At 43.7% G+C, this 17,201-nt stretch overlaps 3 protein-coding genes across 6 annotated transcripts in view; 1 reads left to right on the top strand and 2 right to left on the bottom strand.

Annotated features, from left to right (window-relative positions):
* ksr2 (kinase suppressor of ras 2) overlaps positions 1-4,926 on the bottom strand; it is a 97,301-nt gene extending 92,375 nt beyond the window's left edge. For 2 of the 3 annotated variants that reach the window (XM_076731105.1, XM_076731106.1), the window contains exon 1: positions 4,120-4,924. In XM_076731105.1, coding sequence (XP_076587220.1) covers positions 4,120-4,293 — 174 coding nt within the window. In that variant the 5' untranslated portion in view covers positions 4,294-4,924. Of the gene's footprint in view, positions 1-4,119 lie in introns of all 3 variants that reach the window. The other variant, XM_076731103.1, reaches the window with a different exon arrangement.
* Positions 4,927-6,730: 1,804 nt separating this feature from the next.
* On the top strand, positions 6,731-11,427 carry rfc5 (replication factor C (activator 1) 5). The gene is made up of 11 exons (XM_076731225.1): positions 6,731-6,892; positions 7,536-7,600; positions 7,864-8,000; positions 8,133-8,212; positions 8,361-8,434; positions 9,030-9,189; positions 9,342-9,423; positions 9,523-9,652; positions 9,818-9,895; positions 10,430-10,484; positions 10,622-11,427. Exons 1-11 carry the CDS (start codon positions 6,846-6,848, stop codon positions 10,719-10,721), a joined length of 1,008 nt encoding a protein of 335 aa, XP_076587340.1. The 5' UTR covers positions 6,731-6,845; the 3' UTR covers positions 10,722-11,427.
* wsb2 (WD repeat and SOCS box containing 2) lies at positions 11,392-17,033 on the bottom strand. 2 transcript variants are annotated; one of them, XM_076731224.1, is made up of 9 exons: positions 16,691-17,033; positions 16,338-16,506; positions 15,026-15,228; positions 14,803-14,934; positions 13,521-13,621; positions 12,660-12,856; positions 12,338-12,427; positions 12,130-12,246; positions 11,392-12,015 (listed from the first exon to the last, which is right to left on the bottom strand). In XM_076731224.1, the coding sequence occupies exons 1-9, from the start codon at positions 16,728-16,730 to the stop codon at positions 11,802-11,804; spliced, it is 1,263 nt and encodes a 420-aa protein (XP_076587339.1). In that variant the 5' UTR covers positions 16,731-17,033; the 3' UTR covers positions 11,392-11,801. The 2 variants fall into 2 exon arrangements, with proteins under 2 accessions (XP_076587339.1, XP_076587338.1); XM_076731223.1 differs by having other exon boundaries at positions 12,130-12,249; positions 16,691-16,873.
* Between the last annotated feature and the right edge of the window lie 168 nt (positions 17,034-17,201).

The raw sequence follows: 17,201 nt of genomic DNA, 5'->3' as shown, positions 1-17,201 counted from the left end.
TTTGACCTTCTACGCAACAGTGTTTTAACTGTTGCTCATAGCCTTTGATCTTCTGACTCGTGAGCAGAAAAACACCATGGTTCTACCTTTGAAGCAAAAACAAAAAGCTGATGCTAACATGTCTTGATCAAATACCTTAAAGCCCATCTGATATACTCGAATATGAATGAATAACAACACTTGCTTTGACCTGCCCTCATCTCTGTTATTTGAAATAAATAACTGGAGCACATGTCATGCTCTATCATGAGCCACAAAAAAGGATCATTCATCATGTATGTTGATCAATCCAGTGTATCCACGGGATACCGCTGACAATGCATAATTATAATAATGGAAACCAGTGCGAACACTTCATCCAGGTAATGATATAGGCTGCTATTCTTGGTAAAGCTGCTGGCTAAAGCAAGGTCAGCACTCAACGCCTCTAACAGATTGTGTCTGAGGTGCAATCTGGGTCCTTTGGGTTAATTATAGAGATTGAAAACAGAGATGTCGTAGAGGAATCTCCCATGCACACACTCATTAAAGATCAGGACAGGTTAACGAGGAAGGCCTTGCGTATGGCTGACGTCATTGCAATCCTGATCAAAAGCCCATGGTGTACAACCCATTTGTCGCTGAGGCAATAAGAGCAATGCCATTCTGAAAGGCTCTCCAACTCAGAGGATTTGAGGAAGATTAGACGGTTCTCAGGGGTAACTCCTTTGTTGCATTTGTCAATTAACTTTTGAGTGTGTTTTCTTTTGTTCTCATTCATATCTAACACTTGTTTCTTTCTGTTGAGGATTTCTTTCACATATTAGTTTGTTTAAGTTGTGCAGAGAAAAATCACACAGAACTAAATAATACAAACGGCAAACAGATACGCTGTTCCATCCAGACCCAGTTTTGGCAGGAGCCATATCTATATTGGTTCCTGTGTATTGATAAAATATGTTTTTGTGTCTTAAATGTAACCGCTGAAGAACAGCAGCCCACAACAATACGTGACTACCAAAATATCTCACTCTGACCTGAATCCATATTGGTGTTTCTATTATTTTGTCAGGTGGGCACACACTTAATAAAAATGTGGTCACTGACTGTATTCGGGCACTATGAATGTTCTAGTAGCACATAAAACAACTTGTACAATTTTTCTTTCTTCTTCACCCACAAGTGTACTGTGAAGAGTGCTACAGCGTGGTCAGCATTAACTTCAACACAAAGGTACAACTTGTGGCTGCAGCTGAAGGGGTCAAGCTTTGCTTCAACATTCATTGTTAATGTGTTATTTAAAGCTTTAGGATGCCTGCAACAACTCCAAGTCATCACTATGGACTCATAGGCAGTTATCAAGGGAGAGACAGAAAGGGCAACCATAGGTGGGACATAAGCTGGGACATTAATAGTCCTTGGGGACTCACTACTTGGACACAAGGAGTGGTAATACTGGAAAACATGCAGCAATGGAGATGTGTTATAATCAGTTATCGATAATCTGATATAAATCGAATGACTATGTGTAATAGGAAAGGCCCACAAAGTCTGCCTTCCTGCAGCTGCAGGACACATCTGCAAAACAGCATTGATAAACCCACTGCGCCCTATGTGCCTATGAGCAATAAGACAACAGAGAGACACTACGAGCTGGCTTGAGAGCCAGATATTCTTCTGAGGAGCTGATGGAGACCAAAACAGAGCAAAGAAAAAGGCAAAACTGGGTTGATGTACATCAAGAGGCATTCAAATGAGTGCAAATGTCCCTCTATGTCTGCTGAGGCAACTTTTTGATTCGTCTATAACAACTTGTAAGCTGATATGTTAAATATTGTGTCAGGAATTATTTCCCCCCTACTGGCCACAGAAATCTGTTAATGCAGCTTTAAATAAGAATTATTCTGGACATGCTGGATCACTGCATCCAAAAACAACTATAACATGTTAACCGTGAGAGGTATGGGGACGTGTAGAGGGACAAAACTTAGCTGCAAAGCGTTCATAAGATGATATCCGACTTTGCTTACTCTGTAGAAACAATGAAAGCGTAGTAGGTGTGAGGCCAAATTATTATGTTGAGGAAATGTTGCTGCAGAGCACGGTGTCACTTTGAAGAATTACGGTATGTATACAAAGTGAAGCCAGATGTTCCACTATTGTGATGTATAACAAAGACGACAACACCCCCAACGCATTATATTTCCAGCATGCTATGCAATAGATCAGGTATAAACAGATGAATAACTTATGAATGTTCTGAAACCTGTATTGTCTACACTAGCTTCTCCTAACTCTTCTTAGGCACATCACTACCATGCGTTACTGCCCTCGGCAGTTCCAAGGAGTGTGTTTCACATCACCCCTCCCGCTCCTGGCGTGCCATCTGGTAGAAAGAGTGATACAAACAATGCAACCTCATTAAAACACTCCACAGCACCGACAGTGGTCAAAAACTCTGTATGGTCCTTTTCCCTACGCACATAGGTGTCACTGCAAATGTACCAGTTTGTACTTGTCGTTTAAAGGATAATATCTTCTTAAAGTGCACCATCACTGGACACATTAGTAAAACCCTTTTTAATAGAACAATTTATGTAACCATCCCCAATATTGCCAAGGAAGGCTGGACTGAAACATAAATTTAGACGCTCTCCTGCTCTCTCAAAAGAAGTCTGCCCCTTTCCTGACCTCCTTTACAGACTAATTTTCATGTAGTCCCTTAGTCGCGCAACACAGTTTGTGGTGGAGTTGAGATACTTAGCGCACATGCTGATGATTTAAGATTACAGGTATGTGTTTTATATGCAGTATGCGGATATATCTGTACCTTGACTTTTAGAAAAACTGAGAGATTCATCCAACGAAAAAAGGCAAACTTATGACTGCATCATCTCTTTTTTTCAGTCAGTTGTGTCAAATCTTGGATCTGCCAGGATAACATTACTGATTACAGAGACACAGTTGTAATTTCTCTGTAACGCTTCTAACAACTGATGCAGTACCCACACTGCTTTGCAGGGCATTCAGTGAACATTCACGCTGTAGCCTGCTCATTGCTGGCAGCGCACTTGTACTTAATATTAGTTCTCTCTCCTCTTGGATGACATTCCTGTGCCCTGCCTGTGCAACACTTCGCCTTCAAACTTCACTCACAGCTCAGCCATACAGCACCACTGAACATATGCTTGTTTCATGTATAATATACAGCGTCGTGTCTCTGTGGGGTTGGACAGTGTGTGGCACTCACAGGTGACTTTCCTTTATGGTATTTTTATGTAATATCTCAATTATATCCCCCACTGGGACTGAGAGTGTGTTGATGGTACACACTGATGCTCGGTGCTGAGTTTATGGCGACCTTTATGGCACTTAATGGTATTTGTTTTAATCTCCTGAGGCATCACCATAACATTCTTACAGGCCCTTAACGCTGTGATGTGTCTGCGCTGCTCAGTGCTGAGCTTTCAGTGACCTTATCGCACTTTATGGCATTTTTTTTTTTTTTTTTTTTTTTTTAATGTCCCATCACAGCCTCTCAGTGGTGAGGAGGGGATGTTCGACTGGTTTAAGCGGTCTCAACACGGACAGTCTGGTATTCTCAAACACAAACACCCGGAATATTATGGCCATTACGTAACGCAATTTACGGAACACCCCCACGGGCCAATTAAACGGATAACGATATTTTGGAACAATTTCAGTAATCTGCTCGCCTTGCGTAACAGCGGGGCCTGGGTGCGCTGCGAGGACAGATGCGCAGGCTGGCGTATTGTAAACACGGGCTGCCTATAGGCCTCGGCTGCCTCAGATATTATTCTGATGGAGAAGAGCCACCTTCTCTGCCCGCCACCTGCAGAATGCGCAAGTCTATAACAGCCCACTGCAGCCCCGTAGCCTCTTGATTTATTGCACTGCACTACACAGATAGCGGTGGGCTTTAGCAGAAATCTTTGCATATTTATGCAACGACAACAGACAGACAACAGGAGGGGAGGGGGGGCAGTTTGTCGTTGAAATGGCACTGAAAAATATGCACAGTGGCCTAGAAATACAATAACAGACGGTGACAGCCCTCCGTATCGATTCAGATGGAGGCGCACAGCAGAGATTCAGTCATTCCGCTCAAATGGTGCTTACCTCCAGCGTTCGTATCTCTTTTTGTGTCAAGTCGTTGGATGTGGCACATTTGGTCCGTAAACCCTCCAGACTAGAAATGCTTATGTCTATCATATTTTGCACCAACTCGCACTGCTGCAAGGCTTTCTGCAAACTAAGATGCTTCTCCTCGCTTTTGGTCATCTCCTCGTTCATAGTTTTGCGAGCAGTGGTCCTTATTTCCCTTTGCACTTTCAAAAATAAATTCAAAATAAAAATTAAAAAAACAACAAGAAAAAAATAGAATTCAGTAAAGAAACGTGGAGAAGCCCACGGAGCGGAGCAACCTGCAAAACGCCATGAAACGAGATGTTGTAGGTCTACAGACGGTTTTTGAGCCGTGAGAGAGTCGACTCCATTGCAACAACAGTCCTCGTAGTTCCTGCTGTTTCATCAAGGTGTCTCTGGTCGTGGGCTAAACCAAACACAATATGAAAATGCCGAGCGGGACTGCACGGTTTGCCACAGCATCCATTGGGTGCCCCTTCGTTTCAGATGGATGTTTAAAAAAAAGCGAGAGAGAGAGAGAGAGAGAGAGAGAGAGAGAGAGAGAGAGAGAGAGAGAGAGAGGAGCTGGTTCAGCGCATCACAAGCAGACGTGTCGGCGGGGGAAGCCTGGTGCTTTTAAAGGTGCTGATGTGTGGACTGGATGCAGGTACTCCCTGTCTCCCTTGGCAGCAGCTGCATCCCGGTTCGCTCCCACCACACCGACATGTTTCCTGTCAATCAAACCCACAGCAACAGCATCGCATCGCTCAGGCAGGCGCCGCCGTGAGGGGCCGCTCTCGCGAGATCAGCGCCGAGTGCAGAGGGGCTCGCGGTGTCCAGGCCTGCGAGAGCGACACAGCTGACACTTTCGACATGTTTTTGAGGAGAGATGTGCTATTATCATGGTCTTTACACACACATTTAGCTGTGTAGCCTACACCACCATGCAGGATACCTACACACCTACACTCAGCGACAGCCCACACACACACACACACACACACACACACACACACACACACACCTAGTATGTTGTGTTCAATAGGTCTGTTTTCTCTCTCTTTTTTAATCTATTGACAAAATATTTAAACATTAAAGGTCTTACCATGTTTGGTTGAATGTAACCATGCATATACATTTACTCAAGCACTGCACTTAAGGGCAGCTTTGAGGTACTTGTACTTTACTTGAGTATTGCAGTTTTTTGGCCATTCAGACTTTTCACCCCAGTACATTTGATAACTTCAGTTATTTTCCAGACTGTGATTGATAGTACAAAATATGACCAGCTAACAAATTATGATGTATTTTTTTTTAGATTAACAGAGGATTGAACCTGATCAATCCAGCAGCATATAAACAAATAAAAATGAGCTCCATCTTTACCAACTGCAACATTAAGTTGCATTGTCAATGCAGGCCGTTTCCTCCCAACAAAGTATGTCTACGCTGTGGTATTGCTGCTTTTACTTCAGTAAAACATCTGAGTACTTCTTCCTCCACTGCTTGTGCGTGCATGGCTGTGTTTTGTTGAGTGTCTTATCTGTTCTTATTTCTTCTTCTGTACTCAAGTATCTCTGACAAGATCTCTATCTTGATCTCAGTGAGATTACCTGTTTAAAAGAAAAATATCGAGAGCCTGACATGATCAAAACCAGGAATTACAGATGAGATAAATTGAATAATATGTATTTCTGTTACACAAAATCATAGCTTTTTCAGACTTTAATCTCAAAGTTGCTTTTTTCTTTTTACTTTTTTTAGACACACATACAGATATAATATATAAGGTGATATACTGTATAATATTTCCCATATAAATGAGAATACATATAAGGTCAATGGAGAAAATGCTTCATTAAATGTTTCAAATGATTAGAGAATTTCTCTTGGGACCTGATGCCCGTTATGCAAGAGTCAAACTCTGGACAGCTGACTCTCACACTGTGAGGGCTGATTATCTGATTTTGGCTTATTCGCTTGATTTTTGAATTAAGAACTGCAATGCAAATAAGGCCATGTTGGAGTAAAGTGGAGTCAAGCTCATTTGAGAGATGAATGACTGGGCTTTATTTTCTTAGACTGAAATAAATTCTAGATTAGTGTGTGTAGAATATTAAGGCCGAGCCAAGCCTATGAATTTCTTACTCTTTTCAGTGTTTCACCAGTGATGTAAATATCTTGTAAATGACTTGAGAAGTTCTTAAATGGGCTTATTAAACTCTTAATTTTTACAGTTTGCCCCCTTTAAAATGTTGGTGGGAGTGATCTCAGCGGGGGGGGGGGCAGAGAGACAGTGGTGGGACATTTTCTGTGTCACCTGCAGAGACTTCAGGCAACATTGGGTCCAGCCAAACTGAAAACACTGGCTGGTAGCATAAAATCAAATGGTTTCAAAAGTGCGTTTCCTCCAGACGTGTATTTACAAAGAGGACCAATATTATGTGCATGTATTTTATATACTCTTTCTTTTTATATTTGAAATTTCATATATTTTTATGCCATACCACACACTTTTTACAGTGGAAAATTATGTCACCGATAACCCGCCCATAGAAGCTAAAAGAGCGATCCTATTGGTTGTACGCTATGACGTACGACGCACAGTTTTGTAGTGGAGCGCGCCAAACACCGCCACCAACAGTAAGCGGAGAGTGGAAGTACTTTAAAGTCTGAAAGTATTAGCTCGATTTGGAGCATAATTCACATTTGAAGAACACATGGCTTCAACAAGCAAAGCGCCGTTACAGAGCAGGAATTTACCATGGTGAGTTAAAAGTCGGTGTTTATCACAGAAAGGTTAAAATAGTTTGTGCTATCTAGCTAACATGTCCACTATGGATCCAAGCTAGCAGCTAGCTGTATTATGCCTGTGGACCTCTGTCCTCCATGCTGTCTTTGCTGGGATTTACTCATAACGTTAGATATTCCTCATAGCTGTGAAGCGAGTATTGAATGTGAAGTCATGTCAGCTTCTCTTTATTTCGGCGTATGTAGCGACTAGTTACTGCATGAAATGGCTCGCAGGAAATGCTGAAGCCTCTTCGGACTATAAAGTTGACATTTGGCAGATATATCAGTGCATGGGGCAAAATATCGATGCCGAACTGAGAGGTGGCACCAAACAATGTGAAGACTCTAATGTTACTCAAAGCATATTTCATACGTGACTAACATGCTTTAATACAGGCGCATTGTTATTAAGTTTGGTTGTAGTTGACACCAGTGTTCAGAGAGTGCTACTGTTTACGATCAGCAAGTTGCTAATCTGTAATTTTGTTTTGAGTTTTCAGTGTAAATAAAAATTGTGCTGCATTTCCGGTAACAACTCCAAGCGTAATAAGTTTAACTATTAGTAATTGAAATTCTTATTGATAACAATGCTGATGTGTTTCTTTTCCCTGTTCCAGGGTAGAAAAATACAGACCACAGAAACTTGATGATCTGATCTCGCACAGAGATATTCTAAGCACCAGTAAGTATGCGGACTCTCAGAGTAAATGTGGAAACTCCTCCTTCCTAAAGCGCCAGCACTGCAGGGGTCATCTGTGACAATTTCCACCTATGGATAATAACTCTGCCTCCCCATTTAAATTCATGTTTTATCATCTAACCAACTAAACAATTCACATATTTGAATGACGAAGTTGTAAGAGTCAGCGATGCTGACTGACAGCAGATACCAGGGCATCTCCAGACTGCTGATTTTGTTTCCTTGTTTTTCCCACATGTCTTCAGTCCAGAGGTTTATCAGTGAGGACAAGCTTCCCCATCTCTTGTTCTACGGCCCCCCTGGAACAGGCAAAACCTCCACCATCCTCGCCTGTGCCAAGCAGCTGTACAAGGAGAGAGAGTTCAACTCCATGGTGTTGGAGGTATGCTACAGCTCCTCATTACAAGCTTTAGTGTTTTTTGGGATATGAGGGCCTCTGCTTCTCTTTGTCTGACATCTTCAGAGGAGACTGTGTGGCTCTTGGATTTGATATTTGACTCATCTTGCTTTGCAGCTAAACGCATCAGATGACAGAGGTATTGATGTTGTACGAGGTCCCATTCTGAGCTTTGCCAGCACCAGGACCATCTTCAAGTAAGACTGAAAATCAGTCCACACTTGTCACACACCTTCTATCCAGAAATGAACCTTATTTAATGCTCTTTCCTTTTTTCGGCAACCCACAACTACAAGGGGGTTTATTTAATCTGCTGCCTTTCTGTCCGTCCCGCTTGTCCTCCAGGAAGGGCTTTAAGTTGGTGATACTGGACGAGGCCGATGCCATGACCCAGGATGCCCAGAATGCATTGCGGCGAGGTAAAGCCATCTGTTCGGCCGGGCGTCGCCCACTGTGAGCCACACGGCTCAGTGAGCAGCCAGACAATTTGGCTGCGGGTGAATTACAGGCTATCTGCTTGTCCACCCTGATACTCAGTTTAAACCAATACCTGTCTGAAGATTTGGTTAAACTGGAACATTCTGCCTTTGTGAGGTCAATCTCACCTCTGTTTTGTGGTCACAGAGCCTGGATTTGTACTGCTCAGAGCAATGTTAAAGCTGCAAGTGGAAGCACGGGTAGAGGAAATGTGCATTGTGCTTTCAGCGAGTGCAGTTTTGTAATATAGAGTTTGAATTCAGCTTCTTCAGAGACAGAAGTCAAATCATTTTGACGTCATTTGTTTCAGATTTAGCGAGAGCTGCACAGTTTACGAATATTGAAAGTGTAGTACTGACACCTGAACACTGAAATTTCCCAAACAAAGAGTTTACAGCGCTTCAGATTACTACTGTCAAGGATGAACTGATGAGGTTTTGGTGGTCAAAGGTCACTGTGACCCCTCCTTTCTGTCCAGACACACATCTTTCACATTTCTTACTTGCCCTGACTTCTAACTTGTCCTCTCTGTCTCAGTGATTGAGAAATTTACAGAAAACACTCGATTCTGTCTGATCTGCAACTACCTGTCCAAGATCATCCCGGCGCTGCAGTCTCGCTGCACCAGGTTTCGCTTCGGCCCGCTGTCCCCGGATCAGATGATCCCTCGGCTGGAGCACGTAATCCAGCAGGAGAGGTGAGCGTGTGTGGATTTGGATTATATCACTGAAGATGAAGAAGATCTCGGTTTGACAGTAGTACAGAAATGTTTAAGCATGACACCTGTCACGCGGTTCAGTTTTGCGCTGGTCTGACTGGTGATTGACAGAGTGAACCTTTCTGTCGCAGCATCGATGTAAGTCCAGATGGAATGAAGGCCATTGTGACCTTATCATCAGGTGATATGAGAAGATCGCTCAACATACTACAGGTATGACCCAAAGCTCCTCTTCATCATTGTGCCTCAGTGTTTTTTTTGTGTCTTGTGTCTTAAAATAGCTGTATTACAGTTACACCTCTGTGTGTTCAGAGCACCAGTATGGCATACGGGAAGGTCACGGAGGACACGGTGTACACCTGCACAGGTCACCCCCTCCGCTCAGATATAGCGAACATCCTCGACTGGTCCCTCAACAAAGACTTCACCTCAGCATACAAGGGTATCCTTCACCTCGCCCTGGATAATTGGTTCTGGAAGCTTCACTGTATAATAATCGCCCTATATTTATGTTCCCTATAAACCCACAAGCTGTTGTTTTATCTTGTGAAACCAGTCACGCCTGTTCAGTCTGTGTTCTTGCAGTTCCTTAACACGTTCTCCTCAGAAATCCTGCAGCTCAAGACGTTGAAAGGTTTGGCCCTGCACGATATCCTCACTGAGGTCCATCTGCTCGTACACAGAGGTAAGGCAGAGGGCAGCACGTAGCACTGCTGCTGGGGAGGTTCAGTGTTTTGTAGCTCGAAAACCTTTACTTATAGATTCACATGCATTAGGAGGCGTCGCACGTGTGGCGTGTCTGTCACTGTACAGGCTTGCAGCTTCTCCAAGCTTATGTTCATATTTTCACTGTGTTAGAATAATTACCTGAGCCGTGGCTGCCTTTGTCTGGACTGTACAGATTAAATCCCACTGCATCAGCTTTTTAATATTTCTCCGTTTAGATGCCTTTGAGCTCTTTTGGCTTCTCGTAGATGTGTGGGTGGTTTGTGTGTTGATGGTCACATGACTTTACAGTGTGTACCAGCAGAACCACCACGTGTTGGACTCATCTTCATTTTGACTCTCACTGCTTGATTCCCTTTACCCACATGCTCATGTTGGTTGTGTGTGTTCATTACTAGCAAAGGTTTAACATCATTTTTCCTCAGCTGCCTTTATTTTTGGCTCTTTGTCTGTTGATCTGTTATCTGATTTTTATTTTTTTTTCCCCTTCAAGTGGACTTTCCTCCAGCTATTAGGATTGGTCTGCTCATCAAGTTGGCTGATGTTGAGTAAGTAGGATCTCTCGTGCTTCCTCTCATAAGGGAACATTAACAGGAACACACAAGTAGATGAAATTCAAATATCATGAAGGCGTCTCGGTGTTGGGAGATGTTGCAGTCGGACTCATCATGTGCTACCTCCTCAGACACAGACTCGCCTCAGGAACCGATGAGAAGATCCAGCTGAGCTCCATGGTTGCAGCTTTCCAGGCAGTGAGAGACCTTGTGGTCAGCGAGGCCTCATAGATTCAAGAACAGTTTCACCCCACAGACAAGTCCTCTCAAATGCAAACCGCTGGTGGAGAGAAAGTCTTTCACTAACTCCTGGATCACTAGCATCACTTCTGCTTGAAAATGCAGCTCCATCCAGAATCCAGGTGATATTTTTGCATAACTGTTATTCCTCTCAAAGACAATTTGATCTTTCATTTCCTACTCTGCCATCCAGCTGCCTCGGTCAGTGTAACAACCCCTCTCTGGAAGTGTGTTTTCAGAGTTCACTCGTTCATTTCCCTCCCTGTGACTGTGGTGTGCAACGACGCCACAAAGACCTGAGAATAGGTAGACTTTCAGTTCAACCCTTTCATGCTGAAATCACTCAAGTTTGTTTATTCTGAGAGAAAACAGATGCCCTTAAGGGTCCGTGGCATGGTTGCCCACCACTGCTCCACAGAGCTGATGTACAGTGCAGACACAAACGCTCACAGCTATGTGAGTCACACATCTGCATACAAACTGAGCAGAATGGACGTTTGTATCTCTAGCAGCAAAACAAAAAGAGCACTTAGAAAACTGCAAATTTAGTGACCAGTGTAGGATCAGCTACTGTCACCAGTCATTTAAAAATGAGGTAAAAGAAAGAAAAGTCACACCACACCACATATACGACTGCAACAATACGTCGTGGACATGTACATGTGTTTTGAATCTGTTTAATAAAACTATTTCCTCTAAGTCCAGTTTTTCTTAACAATTAACATGTGCTGATGCAGTAATAGTGCATGTGCTGTTTTACAATGATAAACACATATACATTCTATATTTACACAATAAATTAAGAGTATAAAATTGTGATATTCAAGTCAAGCATGTGAGCATTGGGTTGATGCTTGGTCTTACAGTAGTAGTGCAATAAATGAATTCTTTAGAGTAGGAATGTTGCATCTAAAGTAGATTACAGTGAGAAATGCTTCCTGTGCTGAATCGGGCATTGAGAGCGTCTCAAAATCTGCAAACAAAAGCATTTGTTTTTTTTTCCTTTTCATGAGGGTGTGTAACAATCACTTGCTGTAAATGTCAGTGGTTGCATTGTGTTAGCGGTCCTATTCAGCCTTCCCACTCCTCGTCGTCTGAGGAGCAGCAGGTCTTGAGGCGGTTGGGGATGTTTCTGTAGGTGAGGTACTCGAGGATCCTCTTGGGGAGGGGCAGCGGCTCCATCTGGTGCGTGGATACCGAGTGGCGCAGGATGGATCGGCACAGGTGGCACAGGCTGGGCACCGTCCGGGGAGCCTTCCAGAACCTCACGTGGCCGTCTCTGGTTCTGTCACAAGAGGGCGTGGTTAGTGTTAAGACGTACCGTGGCTATTTTGCTGGAAATCATGTGGAAACACTGTTAACAGGTTAAAACGTCATTCAAATCAAGCGGTATTCTCACCCTGTGGCGACCACTCCCCCTTGTGGATGGTACTTGCAGCAGAGTCCATTAGAGTCTCTGTCCGCTTTGGTCTGCATCACCATCCCTTTCTTTCCCGGCTCCCAGATCCGAAGAGCTCTGCTAACACAACACGTTTGTTTCAAATGATTCTGTGCAGATGCATTTATATGATGACAAACAGATGAGATGGAGCTGATAAACTGCTGACCTGTCATCCGTCACGATCGCCAAGTACAAACCATTGGGGGAGAACTGTATTGCTGAGATTTGGTTTTGCCCGTAATCTTCAAAGTAGTCACTGTGGATTAAAAAAATAAATGATATAAAAACAGGTTCCTCCTGATCAATGCCATCAAACATAGAAGTGGCTACAGTGCCAGAGATGCTATTTATTGTCTTCATATGTATCAAATAAGTCTACGACACATTCGCCACCAGTGTGAAGGCTCACATTTGTTAGGGACGCACATGCCTTTCATTTACAGCACCAAATATTCTCGACACGTTGAGGCAGGAAAGTGCAAACCTACACCAGAGTGGCCAGCTTCTCTGCAGTGTACGGGTCCCACAGGTCAATCCACCAGCTTGAGCCGCTGAAGGCGGCGGTGGCGAGCAGCGCGCCGTCGGGAGAGAAGTCACAGGAAGACAGGAGGTACAAGGTCTTATGGGTCCCTCCTGTCAGGTTCCTCATGAAGGTATATGACCGCAGGCTCCACAGACACACCATCTGATGAAGGTCAAATTGAAGATTAATGAGGATTAATGGAATCCTTGTTGTAGGTTCAGTCAAGTGACTGCTGCGTGTTCCAGCCTGTCCTGCTGGCAAACCGTTTAACGTGCTTTTTGAAAACCAGACCGTGATAAATTAGCAGTTTGACAGGAGTGAGAAAAGCTCCCTGGTGCTGCAAAAGTCTCCAAACGAAGAGAACAAACTGCTAAACCTTTCTGTTGAAGACAGACAAACGCACCAAACCACTTAAAGCTACATGTCACGTAATTAAACCCATCAAAGAGTTTCACCCTTTTCTGTCACAAACCAACGAGTAAATAAAGATGTTAATGCAAATACAATCTTTCAAACGGATGATCGGACCAACAGGCCTGTGACCAGAAGCTTGTAAAAGCTGAATGAATGTTTGCACAGGTACAAAGTTCAGCAGGGGAAGCCTTAGAGGAACAATTAAAAACACGTTTTCCCCCTCAGTTAAGAGCTCTGTTCAGTCAGACAGATTTTGGACAGCTTGGAGAGTCTGGGCATGTAGTGGCAGAGTAGTTTTAAATACGCATGGATGAAGAGTCTAGAAATACATAACTACACATGCACTGAACAGATACAGATGGAAAATACTGTCTTTGAATATAAAACACACTTTTACAATAACGTAACTCACTCTGTCAAACCTGCCGACAGACGCGATCATGCTGCAGTCTGAGGACACGCTGCAGCAGCTGATCCAGTCCTTATGCCCAGAAAGCGTGTGCACCTTTTTACCTACAACAGACAGAGAAAAAAAATCTAATTGATCTGAAGGAGAAAGACTACAAAAGCACTGCCGGATGCAAAAAAAAAAAAAAGTGAGAGAGAACGTGACTTGTATAAGTGTAAACACGAGCATTTGTTTGCTTTAACCCCTTCTGTTTGAGCAGAGGGTTTGGTTCAGTTGGACTGTGTGGTGAGAAAAAACAGAAGCAGAGTGATAAATACACAGAAGCAGAAAATGTTTAACTGATGATTTACAAACTGAAATCATACACCCACAATGCTTACTTCCCACTATTTGTCAACGCACAACACGAGCCTTTAAACATCCTCTGCAGCCGCTGATGTCAGTCGATATCAATGCAACGTGACATGCAGTTTGCATAATGAGCATTTAATGGCTCTAATTTTGTGTGCAGCAGGAACGTCCAAGCATGCTCCAACATTTGACAATTCGGTCAGCTTTCAAAAGGCCTTGCATGTTGGCTGCAAACCAAAAACTGTGCACGTAACACAGCAGCACGTAAAGTTTGAGCTCTCTTAACTTTTACCAAAGTCTCTGACCTGAATCTGCTTGATAGCACTATGGCTTGTCCACAATCATCGTTAGGAAAGGCCAGGTGATGCTAATTATATGTAAGAAGACAGGAGAGTGTTCTCAGGTAGTTTAGAATGTAATTGAGAAATCACATTTAACAGTGGAGGTCAAGCTGAGGTCTGGAACTTTCTGAGAGAGCTGCTCATTGGATTGCTAGAGAGGCAATCACACCCTCAAACCCTCAATCGAAGCAGCAGACTCTGGAGGGGCGGCCCTCTGTTCTGCTGTGCAGCTACACCTGCACCTATCTACAGTCTACGTTAAACAAAACATGCACCTACGCGAATAAAAAAGACTACAGCTCATAATGTAAGGGCCGTTGTAATGTAATGTCTGCCCAGAATGTAAACAACTACTACTTCTTCAACTGTTTACCCATGAAACAGTGTGTTTGCATTGCATTTTGAATCACAAACTCAACTCATATTAGTAAGAATTGGCTGTGAGCACTCAAAATGATGTTATCAGAAGAGGAGGTGGAGACATTCTGAAACCTTGAAAAAGACTCAACCTATGCAAAGTGCAGACTCACCTGTTCAGCAAAAAAACCCTTGAGACAATCGGTCATCAAAATACTCAACAAACGTGCACGTACCTTTGTGAGCCAGGTCCCAAATCCTCAACGTCTTGTCCCGAGAAGATGATATGAGTGTGAGCGTCCCGTTTTGAGGGAAGACCAGGTCCCTCACAACGCCTTCGTGGCCATGGAGATCAAACACAGCCTCACCTGACAACACACGAATAGCATTTTAAAAATCAGGAACTGCAGACTGATCTGAAAACAGCGCAGATAACATCCTCCACAGCAGACATCTCACCAGTTAACACGTTCCAGATTTTGATCACCCCGTTCTCCAGGCCTGTGGCCAGAAGCAGGCTGCCGTTCCCTTTCGGCGGTGTGTTAGCTGGGCGCGCTGCTGCTGCAGATTTTGGAGGTCTGGGTCCGAAGGCGAGGCCCCAGACTGGATGACCGCAACTGAAGCTCTTGTCTCCTCGGTCAGTGTCTCCGTTCTGACTGTCTCTGTGGGTGAGAAGAGCATCAAGTATGCAGATACGTGAAACACTCAGGTAAGAGGTGTGAAGCTGCAGCTGGCCACTGTATGATGGTGCCTTCAAGTGCTGTTGGAAATGTCAACATCCGAATTACAGGATGTTGGCGTAAACAACCTAACAGCGAAGTTAATACAACTAAGGAAGTTTGTAATTACATTTTGTGACAAAGTTATCTAAAGGGTACTGTTTTGATATTTGGTACCTAAATGCAAGTATCATATTGGCACCAATATCCAAAATTTCCAAACAAATCCCCCGGCCATCGTGAACAGAAGGAAAAGGAAATCCTTTCTTGGCACTTTTACTGAATGGAGGGCCAAGGACCTGGGTCACAGCTATCAAAGCCAGATGTTTATTCACTTACACAGAACATAACAAACCCAAAGTGTTCAAAATCAAATCAACAAATAAGACACTTTGAAATAATGGCATAATGTGTTTACAGTTCATAATTCATAGTGTGTTTATGTGTGTACTACAGCTATGAAACTAAAATAATCCAATACTTTTCCAAATTTCTTCTCATTGTAATGAAATGTTATTCTTTCCTGCTTCTTTTCACAACAGCACAGTTTACTGCTGCACATTTTTAGTCCAACATGTCTTCTTTCCAAAAATGCTTTAGATTGCACAATATTAGCTCTGTGGACCATTTATTTCGTAATACCAGTTCTCTCACACTGACAAGACAAACAGGGCAGTTATGTGGTTGCTTTTTGCTGTATTTTATCTATTCATATGACTATTTATTACAGTGTTTTGCCTATTTTCTAACATTAAACACTGTATGTCTCTGTAGTATTAAAGATAACTCAGAAACTAGTGGTCTATGCTGAGATCTATGGGACATTTTCTTAAATATCTAATGAAAAAAAGACACTATTCCATGATTACATTTCAATTACTTTCATTCTTGCTCTAACTGGTCTTTGAACAGTCACATCAAGCATAAATACATTTGTTCTACCCCAAAGTAGCTCGATTTGTCACACGACTAACAGTCCCCATGAAAAAGGCAGAATGGCCGAGGGACACCTGAATGCACCATGCGTGGATTACATGTCCAGGTAAACCTACTCGGAGTCGAGAGGCCAGGCGACCACCCACACGATGCCGTGTCCCATCGACCAGGCGAACCAGGCTCCGTCCGGGGAGAAGTCCACGCTCCAGGTCTCACATCCCGCCCGGCCCTCCAGCGACGGAGGACGCCTGGTCTTCAGCTCCAGGATAAGAGCCGGGTCGGACGCTGGAGGAGGACGGAGAGGAGACATAAACTCAACGCTTGACACACTCACCGTCCGCTGGCATCTGACAGCGTGTTGCTCCCCCTCCCTCCCCTGAGTCTCGCCTTTTCTCTGGAGCTTTCTCCTGAGACTCGCCTGCTTACGCGTCGCGGTGACAACACGTCTTGCTGAGAATATGTGACTTACGTGCCGCTTGTAGCTCCTCGCTGTTTTCCGTGGAGCACATTTTGTCCCGCTTCACATCGTTCGCTTTACCGCTGTCTTCCTGAATGCGTCCTCGCTGTGTGAGGAGAAACTGTCATGTCCGGAGAAAGCAGACACCCCTCGACGCTCCTGCGATACTCTGGCTTGTTATGGGCGAGAAACAAAACGTTCAGCTGGCTTCCTGTTCTCTGACTCACTCTGTGCCATTGGCTGCAACGTTGGCAGACGTACTCACGTTTTTCTCTCATTACGTAACACCAAGGCACGCCACACCCCTTCGTGGAATTAGAATGCATGCTAATGATCCCTGACGGCGCGTGATTAGAAAGTGACGTCATTATTAAAAAATCTCGCTATTAACAGTCCGGAAGCTGAAGACTTCTGAAAGGGGCTGTCTGATGTCTCTGCACGAGAAATGACTTAAATGATTAATAAATAATTACAGCATGAGTCATTTTCTGTAGATGAAGTAACTGATTATTTGTCTTTAGGG

This window comes from Chaetodon auriga, chromosome 5 (assembly GCF_051107435.1).
Source record: "Chaetodon auriga isolate fChaAug3 chromosome 5, fChaAug3.hap1, whole genome shotgun sequence".
Taxonomy (NCBI): Eukaryota; Metazoa; Chordata; class Actinopteri; order Chaetodontiformes; family Chaetodontidae; genus Chaetodon; species Chaetodon auriga.
Note: the sequence above shows the minus strand (reverse complement) of the source record. Positions and strands in the feature narration are given on the sequence as shown.

Coding starts and splice junctions, on each gene's coding strand:
- rfc5 (XM_076731225.1), top strand. CDS start 6,846: ATGGCTTCAACAAGCAAAGCGCCGTTACAGAGCAGGAATTTACCATG. Junction 8,435..9,029: donor CCAGAATGCATTGCGGCGAG/GTAAAGCCATCT, acceptor TCTCTGTCTCAG/TGATTGAGAAATTTACAGAA. Junction 9,424..9,522: donor GATCGCTCAACATACTACAG/GTATGACCCAAA, acceptor CTGTGTGTTCAG/AGCACCAGTATGGCATACGG.
- wsb2 (XM_076731223.1), bottom strand. CDS start 16,730: ATGTGCTCCACGGAAAACAGCGAGGAGCTACAAGCGGCAC. Junction 13,622..14,802: donor TTGGGACCTGGCTCACAAAG/GTACGTGCACGT, acceptor TGTCTGTTGTAG/GTAAAAAGGTGCACACGCTT. Junction 12,428..12,659: donor GAGAAGCTGGCCACTCTGGT/GTAGGTTTGCAC, acceptor TTTAATCCACAG/TGACTACTTTGAAGATTACG.